The following is a 27,978-nucleotide window of genomic DNA, read 5'->3' on the forward strand; positions in this document are numbered from 1 at the left end:
ATAAAGTTATTGGCGAATTGAGAGGAGCGTGATGGGATAATTGCTCTGGTCCTGAAGGGGGGAAAAAAACTTGTGGTACTGGAGTGGTTAATTCTTGTGCGCATTTAATTTATGGTAAAAACAGAACAACATTTAATATTGCAAAAGAAATCAAAAACATTTCTTTAAATATCCATAAAGAAAATCAAGCGATTCTAGAGTATATGTGCCTGTAATTTATATAGTGGAACTCATAATATACCGGTTTGTCCCCTCCTTCCCACTTCATGGCAAAGCAAAAGTTGTTTATGTATATAATATTCTGATCCTACTGTTTACAATAACTTGTTGTGTTTCTTTGCTTCAACACGTTTACTATTTTATCTTCCAGTATAACAAACCTAGTGAAACAGTAATTCCCGAGTCTGTCGATGGGCTTCAGGAGAATCTAGATGTAATAGTTTCCTTAGCAGAAAGACATTACTACAACTGTGACTTCAAGATGTGCTATAAACTGACCTCTGCGTAAGTACAGGCGCTTTATTAACAAGTACAGGGGTTTTATTAACAAGTACAGGGGTCTTATTAACCTTGCATATTAAAAAGAAAATGCTGAAACCTGATTTGAGGATTTATGACTTGAACTATATTTAAAACAGAATGAAACCCAGCATTTGTTCTGTGCTCTAAAAAATTATTTACAGCATATTATAAACTACCGCCACTTTTTTTTTTTTTACTAGAACAGCATTCAATTCGTTAAACACAGAGCTTGAAAATTCAGTGCAGAGAAACCTGGGCATCTGAAGTGAAGCTAATGTTATCTCATGTTTACTTAATTGTATCAAGTGAGGAATGTGACACATTCTCTGACTGTGCAGAAGCTCCTGGACACAGAAAGAAACTCAAAGCATTTCTGCCTTCAATACAAGATGAATAAAACCAGTTATGAATAAAATGCAAAGGCAGCTCTCAAAGCAAAAAACCTGTACTTTTGGGAACTTGTAATTTCTAAATAAATAATAATACTTATGCACAAATACAAATATGATAACCGTATGGCATATAAAAAGTAGGAAAACCTGTTTTTATTGAATATTATGTCAGTGTTTTATACCGATTTAAGTCATTCTTTAACCAGGAGGACTTGATGGTACTATAACAAAAAAAAGAATACAAGAAATTATATTTTTTGTTTGGTTTAAAGAGACTCCGTAACAAAAATTGCATCCTGTTTTTTATCATCCTACAAGTTCCAAAAGCTATTCTAATGTGTTCTGGCTTACTGCAACACGTTCTACTATCACAGTCTCTGTAATAAATCAATGTATCTTTCCCCTGTCAGACTTGTCGGCCTGTGTCTGGAAGGCTGCCAAGTTCTTCAGTGTTGTGGTTCTGATATGAACTCCCCCTTCCAGGCCCCTCTATGCACACTGCCTGTGTATTGTTTAGATAAGAGCAGCTTCACTCTTCTCTCTTATCTTTTACAAGCTGGATAAATCGTCCTCTGAGCTGGCTGAGCTTTCACATACTGAGGAATTATAGACAAGGGCAAAGCTGTTTGCAGGAAGAAAAGAGCAGCCTGAAATTTAAGTGCATGAGATTCTGCAGGGGGAAAGAAACACACAAATGATCTCTTGAGATTCAAAAGGAAGGGTGTATACAGCCTGCTTGTGTATGGATGTATTTTCTATGTGTGGACATACTGTACATCAACCTACTTCCTGTTTTGGTGGCCATTTTGTTTGTTTATAAACAAACTTTTTAAAACTGTTTTTAACCACTTTTAATGCGGCGAGGAGCGGCGAAATTGTGTCAGAGGGTAATAGGAGATGTCCCCTAACGCACTGGTCTGTTTACTTTTGTGCGATTTTAACAATACAGATTCTCTTTAAGAGCCAACCTATTTTCTTAAGACTTTGTTTACTTTATAGTGGTCTTTTTATAAAGCTCTGAAAAATCATGGCTTTTTACTTTGCTGGTAGGCTTGTGATATGAATTCAGCCATACGTCATAGAGGACCAATCAGAAATTATGTTCGAAAATAAATGAATAGATGTGTAAAAAGGGGTTGTAGCTGCCAGTTTTTTTTTTTGTTGTTATTTTTTGTTAGCCATGACAATCCTATTTCCTATCTTTTTGGCGGTAGGAGACGGACATGTAAAAATAGTGCAGTGTTGGTGCCTACCAGTACCTTCCAGATCATGCCAGAACAGGGCATTGCACTATCTGCCTTCGGTTTCTTTCCTCAGTCTTTGCCTAGTGAATTGCTGTGCTCAGGTAAGATGTAGGAGGAGCAGGAAGAGCTTGATATAAGAATGCTTTTTGTGGGCTAGTATATTGGTGTACAATGTGAAATTTCATTGCATGAAGAATGCCTTTAAATTACGATTGTCGTTTAGATATGCACTCCACTCAACAAAGCATCTCTTTAATAAGGTTTTCTTATAAATCTAAGCAGTTAACTTGGCTGACTACTGATTTATTTTGAAACAGACTTCCTAAACTAATTGTATGTTTTCTGCCATTGTAGGGTAATGGAGAAAGATCCGTTTCATGCAAATTGTTTACCTGTACACATAGGCACTCTCGTAGAACTGAATAAAGCAAATGGTAAGTGTGCCGCCTGGGGAATCTTTGGGTCAGGAATGTATCCTGTTCATCACATATGGTTCAGCCTAGATAATTGATAACATTAGGAATATGTGTTTTTAATTAGTAGAGGTGGCGTGAGGAATGGTAAGACCCTCTCACCGCCTCTTCCTGCATTATGTCCCTATTAGAGAGCTGCCTCTTACAGGATGTTGCTAAGACAGGAAGTGAGGGTAACTCTACCTAGTGGGCCACAGATGGCAAGAATCTGAGACCACATTAACCCTTCCTACTCCACTAAGCTATAAGGCCAAACGTGAAACTGCTGTAGACACAGGCAGCTTCTGTGCTGTTTTGGATTTTCTTGGAGTGCTGGATTCCACTCTACTTTTGTGCATACTACAAGGGATAAATACATTTCTCATAATTTATCTTTTAAAAGAGGAGAAAAGTTTCTAAGAGGGCAACAGGAAACAATAGTGACCTGTCTGAAATTCTGTCCTTCGTCCACACTAACACACTGGGTGCACAAAACAGGGAGGGCCCTACGCTATCTACAAATAAAAAAACACTTTGGTCACAGTTCCATTTTCACTGCAGTACAATTAACTTTACATCACCAGTGTCCATCTACCAGAGAGCAGACAAGTGTTTTACATTATGGTCCATTTATTGCATAAGTCTATGATTTTCACCTTCAATGGCCTCGATTCATAAACAGCAGTGCGATAAGAAAAATCTTGTTGGGAAAATACCGCACTCGGTATTTTCCCGGTCTGTGTGCTAATTCATAAAGATTTCCCTAGCTGCTGTTGGAGGTCGGTAAATTACCGCAGCCCCTTGAGCGGTAGAGTAGAGTAGAGTAGAGTAGAGCAGTGTGGCGATTCTCTCTTTTGCCCTGCAGAAATGACTCGCACAGACAGCTCTCTGCAAAAATGACTCACTCAGATGACTTGCACAGACTTTCCCTGACTCGCACAGACTGCTCTCTGCAAAATTGATTCACTCACATGACTTGCACAGACTTTCCCTGACTCGCACAGACGGCTCTCTGGCTCTCTCCACAGATGACTCAAACAGACTTCGTCTCTCTGCACTTTGCATTCATCAGAGCTGTCGGCAACTTGTTAACGCCTCACTAGAGGTGTCGGTAACTACCGCCAGGCTTACCGCTTGTTGAAGGCTTTATGAATTGGCATTTGCTGACAATTTACTGACATGTGTTGTCGGTAACTACAGCCAAGTCGGTAATTTATCTCCCTGGTCGGTAATGTCAGCTTTTCATGCTGTAACAGCCTATATGAATTGACACTTTGCTAAGTGGTCGGGAAAGTCTGCAGTTTTCAGTATTACCGCATGAGGTAATGCTTTATGAATCGAGGCCAATGGCTCCATGAATGTGCACATTTTTTGTAATTTGTGCACATACAAATCATATATAGTTGTAGACAAATATATAGGTTTATTTATTTTCTCTTATTGAAATTTCAGTGACCTACTTCTGTTATATGGAATTACTGCTCTGCGTAATATGTCGGTGCTATATACAGTGCTGCGTTATATGTCAGTGCTATATAAATAGGGCCAGCACGGTGGCGTAGTGGTTAGCACTCTCGCCTTGTAGCGCAGGGTCCCTGGTTCGAATCCCAGCCAGGTCAACATCTGCAAGGAGTTTGTATGTTCTTCCCCTGCACTCAAGTTTCCTCCCACATCCCAAAAACATACAGATAAATTAATTCGTGTCCCCCTAAATTGGCCATAGACTATGATACCTGCACTACACGATACATACAGACATATGACTATGGTAGGGACTAGATTGTGAGCCCCTCTGAGGGACAGTTAGTGACAAGACAATAAAAACTCTTTACAGCACTGCATAATATGTCGGCACTATATAAATACATAAATAAATGTTTTCAGTTTTTCTCTCATCGACTGTATCTATAAAATGTGTAAGTGTTGTTCTGTAGCACTATTAATCAGACCTTTTTTTTTTCTCTACAGAACTTTTTTATCTTTCTCATAAACTAGTTGATTTATATCCCAATAATCCAGTAAGTATTTAAGTGACACACACACACACACACATACACACGCACTACAGAAGCCAACGACGGGTCAGTCGGCCCCTCCCGCTGGGCGGACTTACAGCAGACCGTAGTGCGTGTGTACGCACTGTCAGCGGACTGATAAGGCTGTTCCTGAACGATCCGCTGAGCTGACAGTGCGTACACAAACACTACAGTCTGCTGAAAGTCCGCCCAGCGGGATGGTCCGACTAACTGACTGACCCGTCGTTGGCTTCTGTAGTGCGTGTGTACGCACCTTTACACAATAACAGTACACCTCAATTGTTTATACATTATTTGCAAGCATTCTCCATTGTTTTTAACTAATTAAAGTACTAATTTGGTTATATGTTATTTACTTTTATTAACTATGTCAAGCCCAAATACACCCAGGACCCATCAGACATACAGTGTTCCCCATAATTATTCATACCCCTGGCAAATTTTGACTTAAAGTTACTTTTATTCAACCAACAAGTAATTTTTTTTTATGGGAAATGACATGGGTGTTTTCCAAAAGATAATAAGCGATGTACAAGAGGCATTATTGAGGGGAAAAAAATTATCAGTTTTTATTTACATTTGAGCAAAAAGGGTCCAATCCAAAATGATTCATACCCTTCTCAATAATCAATAGAAAAGCCTTTATTAGCTATTACAGCAATCAAATGCTTCCTATAATTGCAGACCAGCTTTTTGCATGTCTCCAGCTTTTTGCATGTCTTTTGCATGTCTTTCAGGTTGGAGGGTCTTTTTGCCATTACCCTGATCTTTAGCTCCCTCCACAGATTCTAAATTGGATTCAAGTCAGGACTCTGGCTGGGCCACTCCAAAAGGTTAATGTTGTTGTCTGCTAACCATTTCATCACCACCCTTCACAAAATGTCAGTCTGTTGGAAAATCCAAAGTTCTATACCATTCCAAATAGTCCAAGCTGTTCTAAAGCATCCTAATTACCCTTATTAATTGGAAACAGCTGTTTTAATTAATTCAACAGGTGAAAAAACAGCAGCTCTCTGCAGTTGGCTTGTGGACAGTCATGGCTAAGACAAAGGAGCTCAGTGAGGACCTGCGGCTGCGCATTGTTGCCGTTTCCTTCATTTGGTGTAAAAAAGGAGAAGCCTTCAACCCAAAGAACATCATCCCCACTGTCAAAACATGGTGGTAGGAACCTAATGCTTTGGGGTTGTTTTTTCAGCCAATGGACCAGGGAACCTAATCACAGTAAACCGCACCATGAAAAAAGAGTACCTGAGGATTCTCAACGACATCAGGTAGCAGAGAAACTTGGCCTTGGGCACCAATGGACATTTCAGCATGACTATGACCCAAATACACAGCAAGAGTGGTGATGAAATGGTTAGCAGACAACAACATTAACCTTTTGGAGTGGCCCAGCCAGAGTCCTGACTTGAATCCAATTGAGAATCTGTGGAGGTAGTTAAAGATCAGAGTGATGGCAAGAAGACCCTCCAACCTGAAAGATTTGGAGCTCATTGCTAAAGATGAATGGGCATAAATACCTGTGGAGACATGCAAAAAGCTGGTCTGCAATTATAGGAAGCGTTGTAATAAGCTAATAATAGGCTTTTCTATTGATTATTGAGAAAGTTGTGAATCATTTTGGACTGGACACTTTTTGCTCAAATGTAAATAAAAGCTGAGAAATGTTGTTTTTTCCCACAATTATTCCTCTTGTACATTGTCTTATTATCTTCTGGGAGACACCTATATCATTTCTCGTCAAAAAAATTACTTGCTGGTTGAATAAAAGTAACTAAGTCAAAATTTGCCAGGGGTATGAATAATTATGGGCAGCACTGTACCTCCTGGGGTACACGTACTACATGTTGAGAACATAGATAATAGATCACTGTAGTTTAGCATATTACAGTTTTATGTTCCTGTTTTTTACATTGTTACCAAACCTCCCAACTGAAACTGGTAAAAATAAAAAAAAATCCCTAAAATCACTGTTCAAATTTGGCCGCAAATGATAATTTTTGAATATTTTTAGTAACAACCAATTTGTTCAAATGTCCCCTGTCATTATGCCCTTCCTCTCCAACAATCCAGAATAGTATTTGCGATTGGGACATCTGTTTATTCTCCCTCTTCTGCTTTCCATAGGACAGTTTATGCTGCTCAGCAGAGAGCCAAGCAAGTATGTCTCTATATAATGATCATTGGCAAGATGACACCCTTATCAATAACAAAAGATTACAATGTGTTCATAACTTGCTGGGTTTTATTGGCTTTACTGTAGGCCACCTATTTATATGCTACTTTTCTATACAGACACCTGATGCCTCATTTTTCCTATGCCTTTACTAGGATTTGTCATCACTTTTGGCCATAGAATTTCCACAAGATGATGAGGGATTTAGAGAATCACTTGTCCTGTCTCACATCTAGCCTTTGAATTGTATGTTTTGGGTGGCTTGTTGCTCTGCTTTGGACTTGGCTCCCTTCTATCTATTTAATCTCTATGATTTTTAAGAACCGATTACACCAAAATCCTGGAAGAGTTTCTGTGATTCATTATGGGACAACTTTATAAAGCTAAAAAATCAGTTTCCATAGTCTAAATGTAGAAATAGGTGACCAGCGTACATATAGTTTCTTGTGAACACTAGCTGTTCATTCACTTGCCAGTTCCTCCATACAAGTAAAGAATGATCTTCCCTAGACAGCGTGTGTATGCTACATACTGTATGCCTCTTATTTTATTATTATTATTATTATTATTATTATTACAAGCCATGTCTGAGACATTTGTAGGCTAGAAACCTGATTGGTTAACCAATTAGCTACTTTTTTCTTAGTGGACAATCAAGCCATTTATCCTTTTTATTTCCAGTAGCGATGTAGCTGATCATGTATCTTTCCTCAGAGCTATAACAATCCACAAATTTTCATCACAGCACCACATGCTGTCATATTTGGTTCAGGTTGCATTCAGAAACAATATTGTAAAGTGTGTGTTGACTGAACATAAAACAGGCAACTGGAATTGGTTATAAAGAAATAAATATGGCAGCCTTTATGGCAGCCTCTATATCCCGCTTAGGTGTCCTCAGTTCAGGTGTTCTTTAATGGGACAGGATATAGACAACAGTCTATCATCTGCTAGTAAACAATGGCATTGCTGCTACCATGTGAAAAGATGTATAAAACTGCATTACTGATTGGGGGTACTTCTAAAGCGATATAAATAGATTGTGAATAAACAAAATTAATTTGTAATTGGTAGTGTTTTATTATTTCCTTGCTCTAGGTATCCTGGTTTGCAGTGGGATGTTACTATCTCATGGTTGGGCATAAAAATGAACATGCTAGAAGGTATCTCAGGTAAGAGAATTATTTATCTTACTGCTAACATGAGCTTTATAGGCACATAAGGGTCAGTAATTGAGCATATGATCTTAGGTGTTTTATACATTTGCTTACAATGTCCATACTTCTCTGATTTTGTCTACATTTTAGCAAAGCAACAACATTAGAGAGAAGTTATGGGCCCGCATGGATTGCTTATGGACACTCGTTTGCAGTGGAAAGTGAACATGACCAGGCAATGGCAGCCTACTTTACAGCAGCACAGCTGATGAAAGGGTATGATTATTGATAACCAGTAGATGACTGCAATGCGTGGTGCCACTGTGCAAGTGTTCAGCTTCTCTACAGCATGCAGCTGTGTACCTTTACTACGCATTAACAACACAGACTAGTTACAGATCAGTGTTATACGTACTGTATATTCCTGCGTATAAGACTACTTTTTAACCCTTGAAAAGCTTTTGAAAAGTTGGGGGTCGTCTTATACGCCGAGTGTTATTGATGCCGGATGATACGCCCTATCCTGTTACCGACTCTCAGATCTCCCTGCTGAGGGAGCACAATCTATTCTTCCATACCGCTCTGATAAACAGGTAGACAAGGAGAGCTGACCAATCCGCTTAAGGAGAGTTGACCAATGCAACAAGTCAATTGACTATATAGTGGGTAACACATGCAGTACAGCACCAGTATCTGTTCATACACAGCACCAGTGTTTTTATTTTATTTTAATTTGGTGTGCGTCGGAAGAGGGGTAGTCTTATACGGCGAGTATGTCCCAAACTCAATGTTTTAACTGGAAAATTTGGTGGGTCGTCTTATACACCCAGTCGTCTTATACGCCGGACTATACGGTAGGTCATCATACTTTTTCCCCAAGTGAGCTTTGTGTGCCTGAGTTCCAGCTCCTGGCACTGTTAAAATTTGTGGACCACATTATAGTGAACGTCGGGCAAAAATATAATTTTACCTTCTTGGTGAAGTTTCTACCTGTATTATATAAAACAAATACAGCAAATAATCTTACCCCACAATCACTGACTTTTGATAAGTCAATCTGCTATTCACTCAAACGGGGATCTTTGATTGAGGAGACGGAGCAAAGGACAACAGGTGAATTTCAGTCCACTGTTTTCCTGTAGGAAATAATCCAAAACTGCTTAGCAAATAAGCAGGATGCTTATAGCTGAACACATGAAACTTAGAAAGAAAGAAAGAAACATACTTGCCTAAGAAAAGTGATTTTGTTTCATGGTTTACTCCTGGATCCTTCTGGCTCTGACTGCCAATGCATGTGAGAACAGCCAAGCTGAAATGCCATGCTGACCCCCACCCATATAACCATGCTCCTAGCCTCTCCCGCGACTTTACCAGAGGACCAGCACACTGGATGTCTAAACAACAACAACAGTAGAGCACATTGTTGTTTGCACATTTCCCACCTGATATTCTGATGCACCCCCCTCCCCCCCATTGAGCTGTATATGCCACTCAATTTTTGCAGCGATGTGTCTGTACAGAAGCCGCAAAATTAAGTCAGAATAGATGTATAAATCCATATTATACATGGAAGAAAATGGACAGTATAAAAGTGAAAAAGTAGGGACTTTCACAAGAAAGAATAATAAAAACATAGGTAAACTGGGAGCCCATTCTGTAGTAGTACATTAAGTAAATGTAGTTAATCAAGAACGAGTAGTAGGATACTCACAAGTCTGGGTTGCTTAATCCAGCAACCACTTTCTGCACATGTGGGGAAGTACCATCTCCACTTGGCCTTGTGAGGTTTTGGTGGATGCTGCTACAAAAAAATTCTACATTATGTCAAATCATAAAATATAGGACCGTTTCAGGAGGGAATAGAGTACTTGTGAGTAGGAGGCACCCAAAAGATATATAAGCTGTATTGGGTAATATGGAAAAGGCCTACCTTGAAGGAGACCACTCCGAGATGTTTTTGAAAAAAAACAAAACAGAACCTTTATTTTTCACAAAGACAACGCGATTTGCAGCTTAAAGGCACTTCTTCAGGTCAATAGTGCCTTAGCTAGGAGTACTGGGGTACCTATAGTGTGGTACTATACAACACTATAGGTGCCCAAAGCTCCAGTCAGACTAGCTAAGGCACTTTATTGACCTGAAGAACCACAAAATGTGTTATCTTTGTGAAAAATAAAGTTTTTTTTGCAAAAATATCTTGATTGGTCTCATTCAAGGTAGGCCTTTTCCATATTGCCCTACACTGCTCATATAGGTTTTTGGCACCATCTACCCATGAGTACTCAAAGGGATTCTGAACTTATTTATCAGACTCTGAAAGAAAGTAAACAACTCTGGTCATAGTAAATATTACAATGTTCAAAAGTTTATTTAGAACAGAATTTACATAGATACGAGATATAATAGAAAGCAAAACGTAGCCCCAGAAGTCAGAATGGAGTCTGATTATTCCTGAAAAGGCTGTGTATTAATACTGAATTCTTGGTGCTAAATACAAAGCAAAACAAAATATTTTAACTTCCACCAAGACATGATGTCTTATGAGAAATATGAAACAAAACAAATCAGGAACACAATTGTGTCCGGAACAGTCCTGTAGTAAAAGCACATGATTGTTATCAGGTCAGAGATATAAGTTACTCTGCTACTGGAAATGAAAGGACAATGTTTTACTTTGTATATAAATATGAATAAGGGCTTCAAATTACTAATCAGTATTGCATTTTTTGTTTGCAGATGTCATTTGCCAATGCTGTATATTGGACTGGAATATGGCCTGACCAATAATTCCAAGTTAGCAGAGAGGTTTTTCAGCCAGGCTTTAAGTATTGCTCCAGAGGACCCATTCGTCATGCATGAAGTTGGTGTGGTGGCATTCCAGAATGGAGAGTATGTATAAATGGTTTTCACAGAAATACACAGTTGCTTTAAATTATTTTTAAAATGAACATGACAGCTGGCATAAGCTCACAAAGATCTAATCAATGAAGGCAGGTCAGGCAATGGATCACTTTAGCCAGAAGGATGGACAACAGTGTCCTAGAGAGCCAGGAGGGTTGAAATGTGTGTCAGGAGAATTGGGTGTACCTGGCAGAGCTCATGGGAGGATGGATGGTAGCACAGACAGCAATATTGGGGATGGTGAGGAGGATGTGTAATTAGTGCAGTAAGGACGTGCATTTTGTGTAACAGAAATGTTTGTAGCTACAGATATGCGTGGTGGGAGGAAAAATGGAGGCCATAATATGTAGTATAGGATATGAGCATATCATGCATGTAGTTCTTTGTATGGGTGTGGTCTAAGTGGAGGCGTGGTCAGCGTAAGAATGTGGAAGCTATGGCATCATGAAGTGTGATGTCTGGCGGCCAACTTGGCTATTATATTTGATTAAATGCTTAAATTGAATTGGCTGAGTTAATGAATCTGCTTTCCCACATCTTATACTCAAAGTTGTGAGGTAGACTCCCTGTAGCCTTGTCCATTATAGAACCACACTAATATGTCCCTGAGGTCCCATATTAGAGTGGTGAAATTCATGGGTAGGCCTAATCATACAGGATGTGCTGAGTCAGGCCTGTGGAGACGTGTTTAGGTGAAAGAAATGTGAATGGACAGCACATACACATGCTATGTACAAATGTTAGCATCCAAAGTCACTTAAAGCCTGATTTACTATACATTTTGGTAACTCCTGTTTCATTTTGTATTTATTCAAAAACACAGACAAACAACATATTCAACAAAACATAGGTAGTGACAGAAAGAGACAGAGGTTCATGATTTGATATCTAAAGCCTGGTACACACCATGCAATTTCCCATCAGGTAGACGGGTTAAATTGATTATTTCCGACAGGCCTGATCTGATTTAGGATAGTTTTTCTGATTGAATTTTCCGGATTTGTCGGCAATAATTGATTTGACCCATCTATCTGAAGGGAAATTGCATGGTGTGTACCAGGCATTAGCACAGTAGACTCAGATTTCATTTCTATGTATTTTTATTATTCTAACTGTGAGGCTTTCAGTGTATGCTACAAACTGGACTTAGTATTTTTCTTTCTTTTTGCATGCCAGCTGGAAGACTGCTGAGAAGTGGTTCTTGGATGCACTAGAAAAAATCAGAGCCATTGGAAATGAGGTAATCTTCCATGGTTAGATACTGATAATTAGTCATTGTGTTACTAATCTAAGACTGAGGCTGTGTTCCCACTTGTGCCAGACCACGTGCGGCCAGCAGAAGCCGATTGTCCGCTGTAGCCCAGGGCAGATGCGCTACCCCCATATGCTATATGGGTGAACGCATCCGCCTGTCCAGGATTATTGCGGACTGCACTAAAGTGCGGTCCACTTACTGCGATGGATCCTGCTGATCCGTTGCAGCGAGACAAGTGTGAACGGCTCCTGTGTATAAAATACTGTCCTTTTATCGATAAGCGGAAAATGGAAAAGAAATGTCCGTTCTCCACTCAAGTGGGAACAGAGCCTAAAGCTAAAGTACAACCTTCGAGGAATCGGTGCTATCAAGCAGTGTGTTCTGTTTTCCACATGCAAGCACCACACCTCAAATCAACTCCAGGCCGTTTATCTGCTTAATTGATAATGACGGACTTGCCAACACCCATCTGAGTTGTTTCATTTAAAATACATTGTGATAACCTACAGAACCAAAATTAGAAAAAAAAAGTTGTCTGTCCAAATATTTGACATAAATCTAGTTTAGGGAAGCAATTAGTATGTTAAGAGAACTTTTTTCTTATACAAACCATTTTCAAGGCATGCCGTATTACAAATTTTATGATTAATTTGTTTTTCAGGTAACTGTAGACAAATGGGAACCATTGCTAAACAACTTGGGTCATGTACGTCGAAAACTCAAGTAAGCAAGTACACTTATAGCATGTTCCACCAAACTGCATTGCTACCCGCACTTACCAATGGCAAATTAAAAATATAAGCATTTGCTGCAAAGTCTGTTCAATAACTTGCAGAGCAGTAGAGCAGGTCTTATTCATAAATGCAATTTAGAATCCAGGCACAATTCTGCTGTGCTACAGATATGGAACATGTAAATGGGGGTCAGGAACCTTTATGGCTGAGCGAGCCATAAACGCCACATATTTTTAAAATGTAATTCTGTGAGAGCCATACAATATGTTTCAAACTGGAAAAGTGAGCATGTGCAGAAGAGGGCTCATGTCCCTGTTGCCATTGTGATGTGCACACAGTTGATCCTCTGGGCAGTGGAAGTGTCAGACATGTCTTCAGCTTCTCTTAGGTTTCAGCAACATCAGCAATTTCCCCGAGAGCCAGATAGGAGAAATACTGGCTAACGGCTTGTACAATTATCTAGCTGACTTGGGGGTTGATTCACTTAGTAGAATGAGATCCCTGTGCTTTGGCCCAATAGGCTGCCTGCCACGTGACAGACAGCCTATTGGGCCAATCAAAGTATGGGGATCTTGTCCTACAAAGTCATTGGACCTGACAGGGTCCAGGCTACATCCCTGATGTAGATGGTTCTGGTGTTCAGTCAGAAATGGCAGCTAGAGTGCTTCTAGATAATAGCTTTATTTCAATGCCTGGTATTTAAAATGGGAAATTATATATATATATATATATATATATATATATATATATATATATATATATATATATATATATATATATATATATATATATATATATATATATATATATATATATATAAGCTAGACAGGAGTTTGTATACAAGATACTCCATGAATAAGTGTTACTCAGACTATGTAGTCATTTGTATAGCATTGCACAAAAAAACAACCATTTTCTTAGCCAACTGACCTTTGCCGTGCTTCCACCCTCACCTGCCATGGCCCTCCTATGCCAGCTACACACCCTGCTGGCCACCGGGTTATGTAATTGCTAGTCTTTGAACATAAAGAGGCCATGCAGCTGCCGGGGGAGAGGTTGGTATTTGGTAAAATTTCACCTAACTATGAGTACATACCAGGTCTCAGAACCCTATTTGTGACAGCAGGCAGTGATTGCTTTGAACCCTTAGGTAATACCTGGTCAGTTGCTCTTATGGGTGAAAGATATTTGCCACTTTGATTGCTCACCTGTTATTGTTTGCTATTGGTGGTTAGTGTTGGCTTCTGTAGAGGGAAGGTTAGTGTGAGAAGAGGACCATTATAAGCATATGGGAGTAACGCCTGGTATAGTAAACCCAGATATAACAGACCTTCTTTTATAGTAAAGCTTTTTTGTGGGCCTCTGCGGTATTCTGTATCTAGCTATACTGGAAAGTGGGTGGGAGCATGTGTTAAAAACGTCAGTCTGAAACTTATGAGATGGGGCAGCCACTTGTAGCCTGCTCATTATCTGCACACTACTCTGGGCCTGCGTAGATTACCTCAAACACACCAGCCAGTGAGTCGTATGCTTCCTGTGTAAGCTGCTACCGGACTACTGAAGGAGTTGCCTATCACCTGTGACTTGCTTGTGTATGTCTGCAATGCTATAGTATCATCCAGGCTGCACAGAAATGTGGACACAGGAGCACACTATCCAAACGATGCTTCCTGTGCAAGCTATTGCATGATTATTGCATGCAAATCCCTGCATATTGAGCACAGTGCATTTTGATCTAGCTTAAACGTTGTCTGTTTGCTTGCTGAAGCATTGAAAATAACAAATGACTCCCAACTATTGACTGAATTAAGCTCCATTACTATAGTATATTTTATGTGCTTGAATTAACGATCTGTGTCAGAATCTGATTATTGATGATCTGCAGTATCACCAAGAATACAGATATATACCTGATTATTGATGATCTGCAGAATCACCAATAATACAAGTATAACTAACCTCTGGACACCTGATGAAGTGTAAGTGTTTGGTGCAACAGTATATGAGCCTGGATCACCTGAGGAGCAGGTGACCCTAGACCGTATAACGAGTATCTCCTCGTTAGGGTTGGAGATAACCAGAGAGCCAGTGATTCCCTGAACTGCTCGGAGTCAGACTCTACTGCAGTCACAGCACTCCTATGGGATAGAGTCCCTAACTGGATTGCAGAGAGGTCCCCCTGAGGGACAGGGAAACCCTGCAACTACTGGACACCCCACCGGGGGGGGGGGGGGGGGGGGGGTGTCACAGGTAGAATGGTCGGCCAGGCCGGGTCAGCAACACACGAGCAGATAAGGTACAGAGACAGAAGGCTGATTCGGTAACCAGGCACAGGCAGGGTTGGCAACAGGTAATCAGATATGCGAAGGTACCGAATCAGAGAGCAGGAGAAGGGTCAAGAGAGCAATAGGTCATAACAGATATCAAGCAGAGGCCTAGTATAGAGTGTGAGGTCCGTGGTCTCAACACTCAGGAACTGGTCTAAAGAATAACACAGCAATGACACAGTATCCCTAATCTTGGGTGTGAGGTCCGTGGTCTCTACACCCTGGAACTGGCCTAAAGTATAACACAGTAATAACACAGTAATCTGGCTAAGTGTGAATTCCCAGGTCCACCTGGTTCTAACACACTGAGGGATCTGACTATGGTCTGAGTGCTAACACATAAGCATTCGCAACGGCAGACAACCAGCAACTGACAAGCAAGAAGTATATATAGCAGAGCACTCCTCAGCACCGCCCAGTCCCATTCAGCCAATCACCTACTGCGCTGGGATCAGCTGATCGTCCTGATCAGCTGATCCCTCTCCTATTGGCATAAAGGGCCTGCCTGTTAGCGCGCTCGTAGCTCTCCATCTGTGTGCACTACTAGGCTCAGACAAACCAGACGCATGCTGCTGCGGAGAAACCGCCGGGCTGGACGCGGAACCAGCCACCTCGCTGTCAGACCGCGCAGCGGTGTCTCCGCAATCCATTACACTTGAGTATGACAATTTCTGATACTGTAAACTACTTTTCCCGGCCCTTGGAGTCTACTACAAAGTGATTCTATTGTATAATTTTTTGTGAAGTGGGCAAAGCAAACAACCTTAACCACTTCAGCCTACAGTGTTGTTAACTTTATGCATCCAAGCAACTTTCACCTCCCATTCATTCGCCAATAACTTCATCACTACTTATCACAATTAATTGATCTATATCTTGTTTTTTTCGCCACTAATTAAGCTTTCTTTGGGGGTAGATTTTGCTAAGAATTGTTTTTTTTTTCTAAATCCATTTTAACAGGAATATTAAAAAAGAAAAGGAAAAAAAAATCATTATTTCTCAGTTTTTGGCAATTATAGTTTGAAATTAATACATGCTACCATAATTAAAACCCATGTATTTTATTTTCCCATTTGTCCCGCTTATTAAACCATTTAAATTATGTCCCTATCACAATGTATGGCGCAGATATTTTATTTGGAAATAAAGTTGCATTTTTTTCAATTTGCATCCATCACTACAAGCCTATAGTTTAAAAAATTACATTAATATACTACTTTGACATGCATATTTAAAAAGTTCAGACCCTTAGGTAAATATTTTTTTATTGTAATTTTTAAAAAAAAAAATTATAAAATTTTTTATTTGGGTAATTTTTGGTGTGGGAGGTAAACAGCTACCGGTAATTTTAAATGTAAAATAATGTATTTATTTAATAAATGGATGTGGGTGTAGTTTTAAGTCAAAAAGGCCTGGAAGCGATCGATCACACTTTCAGGGACTAGAATAAAGATGGGAAACTTTTTTTTTTTTTATGCAGAAAGACCGCGGCCTCTGATGAGAGGCCGTCAGTTTTTCTGCGGGGGACTTAGATCGATGAATGGGAATTATATTCCCATTCATTGGACTGTGGGCTAACAGCGGGTGGCAGGATCGCGAGCCTCAGGTAGGTGCAGCAGCACAGCCAATCTGGACGAACATATTTGTCCAGATAGGCTCAAGTGTTTAAAGAATGATAATGTATTTTTAAAAACTTCGTGAAGCCTAATAGGTTCTTTAACCCACCTGACAGTCTGATTCTTTCCAGATTTTAGGGTCTAAAAGTGGTGCAATTTTACAGGCTTTTAGACCCTAAAACCGGGGGAAAATCACACCGCAGACAGATCTGCAGCAGCCTCAGCACTTGCTCCTCCCTGGGATCCAGCACTGCAGTTCTCCCTCCGTCCTCCGGGTGGCGCTGTAACCATGTAGTGAAATCGTCTTCTTGACAACAAACTGCGATCTCACCTGAGGGATGCAGAGACTCGGAGGACAGGAAGGAGAATGGCTGCCGTCATCTGGATACTCTGGGAGGTGAGTGAAAACACCACTGCACGCTATGCTCTGCACAGTCCTGCTGGCGGCTACCCCAAGTCATGCTCTGGGGTTACCGCTCCTGGTTTGTTTTTTCCAATCTCGAGCCTGACTCATGATAACCGCCAAGGAGGTTAAATAAAGGAATTATTTCTATGCTTCCTCTGGTAATTGTATCCAAGAATTAATAGTGTGGGTGTATTTGTATTTTTTTTTTTTTTCATTTTTTTTTCTTTGCTAATTTCACAGAAAGTATGAAGATGCGTTGGAGTATCACCGGCAAGCCCTAGTTCTCATCCCACAAAATGCCTCCACCTATTCAGCTATTGGATATATACACAGCTTAATGGGAAATTTTGAAAGTGCAATTGATTATTTCCACACAGTAAGTTTTTTATTTTGTTTCACATAGCCTACTGGTATGAGTAGTATGATGTTTTAATTTGAAGCTTACCATGCACAGAACCTGACTTGATAGTTTTATCCTCAACGCCCAATTCCATTATTTTATTAAAACAATGTCTCAGAGTCCCCGACTCCTCCTATTGTAAGTTGTGGTCATGGAATCACTGGAGCCTTCTTCTTCTCCTCTGTCAGGCTAGTTCCTGCACAGACCGGGAGCATAGCCCTCCAGGCCTCTCCTCCACCCGCTGCCCACTTCTATAAGATGCAGGGCAATGCATTATTAGCAGCAGGCATATTTGTAAAATATTTTTAATGAATTTGGTGTTTTGATTAAAAACAGAAAATCTAACGAAAATGTATTAAATCTGCCAGGGTGGCTGCGCAGCAGTTTTTTGGTTTTTTTTTTTAATTTTTTTTTTGTAAAATCATGTAGCTAGCACTAGCTACATGATGCCCCCCTCCCTGCGGCGTCCCTCCCACCCCTCCGATCACCGCCGGCGCGTATGCCCGTAAAGAAATCCCGTTCTGAACGGGATTTCTTTTAGAGCTTCCCCCTGTTATGCGGCGGGTAGCAGCGCAGCGGCGGCGATCGTCCCCCACACGCAGCTAGCGTGTTTTTTTTTTTTATTAAAATCGGCCCAGCGGGGCCCTCTGGCGGTAATGGAGGAGCTGAGCTCCTCATTTCCGCCAAGCTGGTTAAACATAAAAGCAGTCCCCTCAATCTCTGATTGACCATTTTGTGGATTGAACAGTTATTGAAAAAAATCTGTTCTGTCTGAAGATTGCTGTGGCTGGCATGCAGACGGAATAGTACACAAGAAAAGCTTGGCTTTGGGCTGCATGGAGTATCAAGTATGGCAGCCATGCAGATATTACTGTTTATGCTTGACTATAAGTCTAGAAATGTAGGTCTGACTCACTAAATAAAAATATAGGGGTCGACTTACACACAAGTCACAGGCAACAGTGAACGCACTGTGCAATGTGTGTACTATTCGTGACATTCCCATTTGCAGCAATTTACCCAGTGGCAAGAAAACCTTTCTTGATAAAGGAAATGCCAAGAAAACACAGGTCTGAAAGTCCTGGCCACAGCAATTAACAACGAAAGGGACAAGGGAAAGATACTGGGCTGCAGTGCTTACTACGGGCGGGGGGGGGTTCTGCTGCACTTGGGATCTGGAGGAGTTAATGGCTGCACTTTAGGGCCAGGACAGGTTAATGGCTGCAATACTTTATGCAGTGCAGTCATATTATACTTGAGTTAATCAAAAATTCCACCTTAAAGTGGTATGAACCCAGCATTTCTTCTTTGCTCTAAAAGATTATATACTACCACCATTTTTTTTTTACTAGAACAGCATTCAACTAGTTAAACACAGGACTTACAAGCTCCCTGCAGGGAAAGTTGGACGCATCCGGACTGGAGATAACATTATGTTGTGTTTACTTAATTGTATCAAGTGAGGAATGTAAACACTTCTCTGACTGTGCAGACACTCCAGAACACAGACACACTCAGAATGCATTTCTGGACACATTACAGTATGAATACACCAGTTATGAATAAAATGCAATGGCAGCTCTCAGAGCAAAAAAAAATGTACTTTGGGAACTTGTAATTTCTAAAAGAATAATACTTATACACAAAAGCAAATATGATTACCGTATGGGATATAAAAAGTAGGAAAATATGTTTTTTTATTGAATATGATGTCTGAGTTTTATACCGCTTTAAAAAAGAGAACCCGAGGTGGATTTGAAGAATATTATCTGCATACAGAGGATGGATCTGCCTATACAGCCCAGCCTCTGTTGCTATCCCAAACCCAACTAAGGTCCCCCTGCACTCTGCAATCCCTCATAAATCACAGCCACGCTGCTGACAAACAGCTTGTCAGAGCTGGCTGTGTTTATCTCTGTAGTGTCAGTCTGCTGCTCTCCCCGCCTCCTGCAGAACTCCGGTCCCCGCCTGCATCCCTTCCCTCCCTGCTGATTGGAGGGAAGGGACGGGGGCAGGGACCAGAGCTATGCAGGAGGTGGAGGAGCAGCTGAGACTGACACTACAGATGTAAACACAGCCTCAGAGCACAGCTATGATTTATGAGGGATTGCAGAGTGCAGGGGGACCTTAGTGGGGTTTGGGATAGCAACAGAGGCTGGGCTGTATAGGCAGATCCAGCCTCTGTATGCAGATAACATTCTTTAAACACACCTCGGGTTCTCTTTAAGAGGGTCAAATATTGGAGTCTACTTATATTCGAGGATATACGGTAGATCAGATCTCTCTCCTGAGATCTTAAGTAATATAGAGTGGGACAAGTTGGCAGACAATTTATATGGGGTAGATATTGAATAATTACCACATGTAATAGTATAAGCCTAGCACCTGCCTCCAGTGGTAGGAAGAAAGGGAAGAGCAAGCTTCCTTGATCACATTACTGTAGCTTTTGCGTACAAATATTTTAGAATTGTTATTTCTGGAATGTTTTCTACCTGAAGTTTTTCTATTTACATTTCATTTTTTTATTATTTTTAAGGCCCTGGGCTTACGGAGAGATGATACATTTTCTGTAACAATGCTTGGGCATTGCATAGAAATGTACATTGGAGACTCTGAAGCATATATTGGTAAGGTTTTATGTATTCCAGTTTTGTTAAGAAATTTCTTTCCCTCTTTGGTCCACAAGTAACCCCAACAGTTCATGTTTTTAGAATTCCTCTGGATTTAAAGAGCTGTACTGAGCCAGCAATATTGATTAAATCACCTGTGCTAGAGGGAAAGTTCTTGCAAATATGTTGGCTTGTGAGGATCAGAGTGGAGAAACACTGTCAGAATAATAAAAAAGTATGGTGTTAATTTAAAGGGACTCCGAGCTCTAATTAAAATCAAAATCTGAACTTACCTGGGGCTTTCTCTAGCCCACCGTAGGTCGGGAGGTCCCTCGATGTCCATCTGACTCTTCTCCCGGGCCTGGTCAGAAATGGCTCCCGGCGACACTGGGCCCGAGTGTCGGGCTCCTCTTCCTGAAAGGTGACGTCAGTCGTCACCACGCCGGCCGGCCGCCTCGTGTCATCACATGCGCGATTAAAGCCAGATGGACGTCGAGGGACCTCCCGACCTACGGTGGGCTGGAGAATGCCCCAGGTAAGTTCAGATTTTGATTTTAATTAGAGCTCGTTGTCCCTTTAATAAGGTTGGAGAATGTAAAGTTATCCAGCAAACCTGGACTGCTTTTATTAAAAGGTGTCTGCTATTATGTAGAGGCTGGATAGTGTACTGGTTAAGGGCACTGCCTTTGGCATGGGAGACCAGGGTTTAAAGAGGAACTGTAACATAAAAATATCCCCTGGGGGGTACTCACCTCGGGTGGGGGAAGCCTCCGGATCCTAATGAGGCTTCCCACGCCGTCCTCCATCCGTCAGGGGTCTCGCTGCAGCCCTCCGTGGAGTCCGGGCAGCGGTGACGTCATTATTTACCTTCCTGGCTCCTGCGCAGGCGCTCTGACGGCTGTCGGCTCCGAACTACACGGAAATACCCGATCGCCGTCGGGTCCGCTCTACTGCGCAGGCGCAAGTTTCCTGCGCCTGCGCAGTAGAGCGGACCCGAATGAGATCGGGTATTTCCGTGTAGTTCGGAATGGAAAGCCGCCACAGCGCCCCCGCTGGAGCCAGCAAAGGTAAATATTGAAATGACAGTCGGCACAGTCGCCGGCTGTTCGGAGGGCTGCGGAGAGACCCCCGTGGGACAGAGGACGGCGTGGGAAGCCTCATTAGGATCCGGAGGCTTCCCCCACCCGAGGTGAGTACCCCCCAGGGGATGTTTTGAATGTTACAGAGTCTCTTTAAAGAGGAACTGTAACGCCAAAACGGCCCCTGGGGGGTACTCACCTCGGGTGGGGGAAGCCTCAGGATCCTAATGAGGCTTCCCACGCCGTCCTGCGTCCCTCGGGGGTCTCGCTGTAGCCCTCCGTGCAGTCCGGGCAGCGGTGACGTCATTATTTACCTTCCTGGCTCCTGCGCAGGCGCTCTGATGCCTCTCGGCGCCGAAGTAGGCGGAAATACCCGATCGCCGTCGGGTCTGCTGTACTGCGCAGGCGCAAGTTTCCGGCGCCTGCGCAGTAGAGCGGACCCGACGGAGATCGGGTATTTCCGTCTATTTCCGTGCCGAAAGTCGCCACAGCGCCCCCGCTGGAGCCAGCAAAGGTAAATATTGAAATGACAGTCGGCACAGTCGCCGGCTGTTCGGAGGGCTGCGGCGAGACCCCCGTGGGACAGAGGACGGCGTGGGAAGCCTCATTAGGATCCGGAGGCTTCCCCCACCCGAGGTGAGTACCCCCCAGGGGAGGTTTTTGTTGTTACAGAGTCTCTTTAAATCCTGGCTAGGGTCAGTACCTATTCAGTAAGGAGTCCTGAAGCAAAACTCCCTAACACTGCAGGGTGGCCTCTTGAGCGCACCCCAGTGGCTGCAGCTCTTGAGCGCTTTGAGTCCGACAGAAGAAAAGTGCTATACAAATGTTTGGATTATTATTATTTTGGGGGAAATATAGAAAGGATTGCTGAAAGGTTAGTGATTTAGAGCTTGTAGTTTTGCATTCACTTGCATATACTTTCTCCAAAGTATTCCAAAATGCTCAGGATTCATTAGATGAATTACTAACCGGGTGATGTTATAGAAATTACTATATTATGTAATATGGCCCAGATAAGTTTTGCAAACTTAAAAATACTATTCAGGTTTGCAGAGTCAGTGTACTTTCCAACCATAGTCAAGCAAGAACTACAGTAGTACTTTGAAAGTTTGTGAATCGGTTTGAATTCTGAGTATTTCTGCATAAACATGATCGAAAACTTCTTTGCTTTTTCATGTTTATCTTGAGGTGCACCCAAAGTTACATATTTATATGTGGCAAAAAGGATGCAAACTCCTGGGGCTTTCAGTTCCATTTAAAGGACCACTATTGCGAAAAAAAAGCAGGCAGTTAAAATCTGACAGAACCTACAGGTTTTGGGCCAGTCCATCTCCTCATAGGGGATTCTCAGGGTTTTATTTGTTTTCAACAGCATTTCCTGAACAACAGTTTAACTGCCAAAATAGTAAAATACCAGCCAGCCTCCCTACTCACTTGCACACTATTTTGTCAGTCTTTGCAACTGCTGTTCAGGAAATGCTTCTGAAAACAAAAGAAAACCCTGAGAATCCCCATGAGGAGATGGACTGGCCCAAAATCTGTCCTGTCAGATTTTAACGGTCAGTGCTCCCCCATTAGGAGATGGACTAGTCAAAAACCTGTCAGATTTCTACAACTGTACTTACTGTGAGTGTTAGCAACATAGGAGAAAAGTAATGTATACCGTATTTTTCGGACCATAAGACGCACTTTTTCTCCCCCAAAAGTGGGGGGAAAAAGTCAGTGCGTCTTATGGTCCGAATACACAGCCAGGCACCTGGTGCCCCCCACGTAGAAATGCCAGTGGCTGGTTGCTAAAGTGCCGGTAATCCTCACTCGCACCACTGAATCATTAAATCCAAATAAACAGCCCGGCGTCTGCTACATAGAAATCCTGGTGCATCTAAATCAACTTGCACACCTGAACCTGAAAATCCTGATAGACAGCCCGGTGCCTCCCGCTGCTAAAGTATCGGTAATCCAAACCTGCACAAAAGCCCTTACCCAAATAGCGGGACGCTCCGAGTCCTCCTCTTCATGTGTGTTCTTGGTTGCATCGCCGCTAGCCGCCAGCGTGACCCCGGGCAGGACATGTGCACGTGCGCACCGATCGCATCATTGAAGTCGCCGCCAAACTAGGAAGTGCTTGCCAGCCAAGAACCAATCACGCACGGGGGCGCTGCCACAGACAGCCAATGATGCTGCTTACTGCTCTTGATTCCTTCCCTGATAGGAGCCGGTAGTTCCGCGGGCGGGACCAATGGCTCCTATCAGGAAAGGAATCAGGAGCAGTAAGCAGCATCATTGGCTGTCTGTGGCAGCGCCCCCGTGCGTGATTGGTTCTTGGCTGGCAAGCACTTCCTAGTTTGGCGGCGACTTCAATGATGCGATCGGTGCGCACGTGCACATGTCCTGCCCGGGGTCACGCTGGCGGCTAGCGGCGATGCAACCAAGAACACACATGAAGAGGAGGACTCGGAGCGTCCCGCTATTTGGGTAAGGGCTTTTGTGCAGGTTTGGATTACCGATACTTTAGCAGCGGGAGGCACCGGGCTGTCTATCAGGATTTTCAGGTTCAGGTGTACAAGTATGGATTGCTGGTGATTTAGATGCACCAGGATTTCTATGTAGCAGACGCCGGGCTGTTTATTTGGATTCAATGATTCAGTGGTGCGAGGGAAGATTACCTTACCTGGGAGCTGCATGGATTTTCTATGGGGGGGGGGGGGGGGGGCACCAAACGCCGGGCTATTTATTTGTATATACTGTACCTATTCACTTAGTTGGCATTTGCTGTAAGCATTAGTTTAGCTATGGCCTACAAGAATTTATACTACATTACAGAAAACCTATTAATGAACAAAACAGTTAATTGTATCATCTGAGCCACCGAAATTAATTATTTATATAGCTCTGACATCTTCAGTCCCAGTTTACTTTGAAACTTAGACAATGGGGGCATTGGAGGTTACTCAGCTGGAGGAGCATCAAGGATTGCCTTTTGCTGAGGTGTGCCGAAGACACAGCTTGGTGGCAGATGTTCCACAAGATGCCCCTGCACCATGGACACACCAGGTTTAGAATATATTTTTTTCCCTGTTTTTTGGCCTCTAAACCTAGGTGCGTCTTATGGTCCGGAGCGTCTTATGGTCCGAAAAATACGGTAGTTCATTTTACTCTGGAAGAAACGTACTTTGTGTTTGTATGTGTTTACATGTATTTTAAATGTGACTATTTTGTGCAATAGTGGTCCTTTAAGATTTTAGAGCTTATGTCCTCATTTAATTAGATGATGTGTTATGAAATCATGAGACTAATCTATAAGATAATTTTATACTGTACAGTAATTTACCACAAGTTTACAGTTTGATTTTTATATTTGTTCACTGCTTATTTGCAAAACCAGTAAAAATCTATTGCAACAAAATGTTAAAGCTTACTTCAGTTTCTGTATTCCTGCCAGATATAATGAGAAGGCAAGTCAAAATTGCCACTAGGCACTAAGACAGCTGTTAAAACCTGCCATAAATTCCTTCCCATGCTATCCAAAACTAAGGAAATTCTGAGTGTAAACTAAACTGGCAAGGGCCTTCCAGAATAGAATTTTTGATAGCCTTTTATTTGCTACCCAGAATCAGGTTTTATAAATATGATGAATTATTCTAAAGGTGGCCACACACGATACAATAAAATGATCCGATTTTACAGCAATTCGATAAATATGATCGGATCTCCCCAAAAAAATCAAAAGCTTTTTTTTTTTTTTTTTTTATTCGACTGATATGATCGGATTTCCCCCCCCCCCCCCCCTTTTTTTTAGATTTTTTTTTTTTATTGATCTGGAATGCTGTTCATTTTTCTTCAATTTTTCTAAAGATTGTCAATTTCTTAATATATACACCGTAGCATTTTTCTCAGTTACCAATAATTTTTATCATAATTGGGGAAAAATTGAACATGTGTGTGGTACATTGGTCATATTTTTGAAAGGTTTCAATCAGTCAGAAAAATTAATTGCAATTCTTAAATTGAACAGATATTTAAAAAAATTGTATGGTGTGTGGCCACCTTTAGCTCAGTACAGTTAATTCTCGTTCTATTTCTGCTTAGGAACAGAGATCAAGGACAAGCTGAGATGCTATGACTTTGATGTACACACAATGAAAACACTGAAGAACATAATTTCACCCCCCTGGGAAGTTGACGTGGAGAGGCAGTCCCTGGATGAGAGTGGTATAATGGCCTTAGAGACTTCGCATCTTCTGCCCAAATCATCTGACGTCAGATCTCCAGTTGAAGAAGCTCTGGAAATAGAGATGAATGAAAGTGACATGATGCTAGAAACCTCAATGTCTGATCACAGCACATGAGATTTACCTAGGCTAGCCTTGCTCTTATTGGGAACTCACACTTGCACATTGGAATTTTGATGATTTTATGTGAAAAAAAAAAACAAAAAAGCCACTTGCTGCCAGAACTGGGAATGAGCCCCCTGCTCCCTCACAGAGGTACTGGTAGTCTGATGCTGAGCAATGAGCTGTGTGCACCCCCTGTCTGGAACATGTGTAGGTCATGGCGCCATCCAGAAGTTTTACATTTTTACTGGTAACCATTCTACCATTCATTTCACCTATTGTGCTTTTTTTAACATTGTACTGTGGACGTTGTTGTGATTGTAATAAAGTGATACATTTCACATGTCAAATACAATCTGGCTGCGGATAGGAAAAGCCTTTTTAAATGTAAGGAAAATCGGTAGTGCAAGAAATAATTGGACTGCAATTGCTGTGGTTTTTTTTTCAGTTGCCATGTTGGATCTGCTGCCTTTGATAGGTCTCTGAACCACTGACCCAGAATGCAAAGGCAGATCAAGTGTTTACTAGATGCATGCCTGTTCTGAGTTAATGGTAGAAAGTACTGAAGCCAGGAGATCAGCAACATAGTCAAGAAAGCAGCAATATTAAAGGATAACTGTATTTGTTCATTAATGCACACTTATCCACTGGCACCCCAACCAGTATTGAGGGAAACTCCTTACCTGGGATATGTTACTTGTTCAAAATAACCACTGCAACCTTTCCCCAGTTCCAGCACTGCTATGTGCACAATAAGAGAAGGTGCTCGGCCACAAGTGTCCGCTTATGGTAGACCTGGCTCTTGCTATCCTTTTTGGGTACATGGATGAGTATGGGTGACATATACAGTAGAACAGGGCTCATACTCTTTACATAGTAGCACTGCAGCTGGGGAGCAAGGACTGCACGGTGGGTCTAACCAATGGGAACATCTTGAATAGGAATTTGTGGAGGTCTGTGCATAACTGCATTGCAACAGTTAATAAGTGCAGTTCTCTTTTAAAGGAGGTTTGCAATGGTGGTCTTTGCATTTCCCTCTGTGCAGCCTTTCCTTAACTGAAGATGGATGTTTTCTGTCCACAGACCACCCCAGGTGATAATGTGAAACTGCTTCTCTCTGAAATGTATACTTGCACCAGATATGTTCTGTGTCTGTAATAAAGACTGAAATGGAATGCTAGTGTTTTTTTTTTTTTTTTTAATTAAAACTTTTTACTTATTAAATGTATCACAAACAGATCCAGTCTGCATTAGTGCTTTATTTCTACTTGATATTTTCCCCACAACTATATTTTATGGTTTTTATAAGCGATGTCAAAGATTTTACAAATTAAAGCGGACCTGAACTCAGAACATCCTCTCTGCTCTAAAAGATACGCAACAGCATAATAACCTTTAAACCTAAAAATAATTTGTTACAGCTGATATAAATCTGCACTGTTTCTACTTCCTGATTCATGGAAGCAGACATATTGCTAACATCTTGTGCTTTCAAATGAGCTTATCTGCCATATCTGCTGTGGCAGTCATGTGACATGGGGAGAGATCAAATTACAACTTGTGATTAGACACAAATGAGGGGGAATTAAACAGGCTAAACTGTTTAAATACATACAGGGTGCATTTCTCTGTTTTCCTTCTGTCCTGTGCAAGAGTTCAGGTTTCCTTTAATGTAAACTTTAAGTATTTTCTGGGGATCAATGAAAATATGTGGCATAAAGTGTGTTGCAGAATTTTTCTATCTTTCCGGATTTATTTACTTAAATCCAATTATAAATATGCAGATATTCTTTTAAGTTTAGATCAGAGCCTGTGAGAGCCACAAACATTCAGCTAGTCAGGGAGATGAGCATAGGATAGTGATGGCTAACCTTGGCACTCCAGCTGTGGTGAAACTACAAGTCCCATGAGGCATTGCAATACTCTGACAGCTCTAGGCATAATCCAGGGAGGCAGAGGCATGATGGGATTTGTAGTTTAGTCACAGCTGGAGTGCCAAGGTAAGCCATCACTGGCATAGGATATTTCCCTGACCAGTACTTTGATTGAGCCTGGAATTATACAGTAGATATAGCTTAGTTCCTTAGCAGCTTTTGGTGCTAACGTTTTTGTTTTTTGCACCCTCTGTAAACAGATGATCGGTGGTGAACAGGGGGCCCTGGCAAAGACTGCACTTACTTTCAACTTGGTGTGCTTATAAAGTGTAGCTATCCTAAACACCCCTACAGGGGTCTGAAAGAGCAAGTAGGAGTCTGAGTGGAACATTTTGGATAACTACTTTGTAAGTGTTAACTCCATAATCCTATTCTTGTACCCATTTGGGGATAGGTCCAAAGGC

General features: G+C 41.6%; 1 protein-coding gene across 1 annotated transcript in view; it reads left to right on the forward strand.

The window, feature by feature from the left end:
* Positions 1-26,877, forward strand: part of CDC16 (cell division cycle 16) — a 42,719-nt gene extending 15,842 nt beyond the window's left edge. Inside the window, exons 8-18 of the mRNA XM_068268224.1 lie at positions 371-504; positions 2,513-2,592; positions 4,579-4,628; positions 7,921-7,994; positions 8,130-8,255; positions 10,716-10,868; positions 12,057-12,120; positions 12,797-12,858; positions 17,459-17,594; positions 20,155-20,245; positions 25,396-26,877. Coding sequence (XP_068124325.1) covers positions 371-504; positions 2,513-2,592; positions 4,579-4,628; positions 7,921-7,994; positions 8,130-8,255; positions 10,716-10,868; positions 12,057-12,120; positions 12,797-12,858; positions 17,459-17,594; positions 20,155-20,245; positions 25,396-25,655 — 1,230 coding nt within the window. The 3' untranslated portion in view covers positions 25,656-26,877. The remainder of the gene's footprint in view (positions 1-370; positions 505-2,512; positions 2,593-4,578; positions 4,629-7,920; positions 7,995-8,129; positions 8,256-10,715; positions 10,869-12,056; positions 12,121-12,796; positions 12,859-17,458; positions 17,595-20,154; positions 20,246-25,395) is intronic.
* Positions 26,878-27,978: the final 1,101 nt, after the last annotated feature.

Source organism: Hyperolius riggenbachi, chromosome 2, assembly GCF_040937935.1.
Source record: "Hyperolius riggenbachi isolate aHypRig1 chromosome 2, aHypRig1.pri, whole genome shotgun sequence".
NCBI lineage: Eukaryota > Metazoa > Chordata > Amphibia > Anura > Hyperoliidae > Hyperolius > Hyperolius riggenbachi.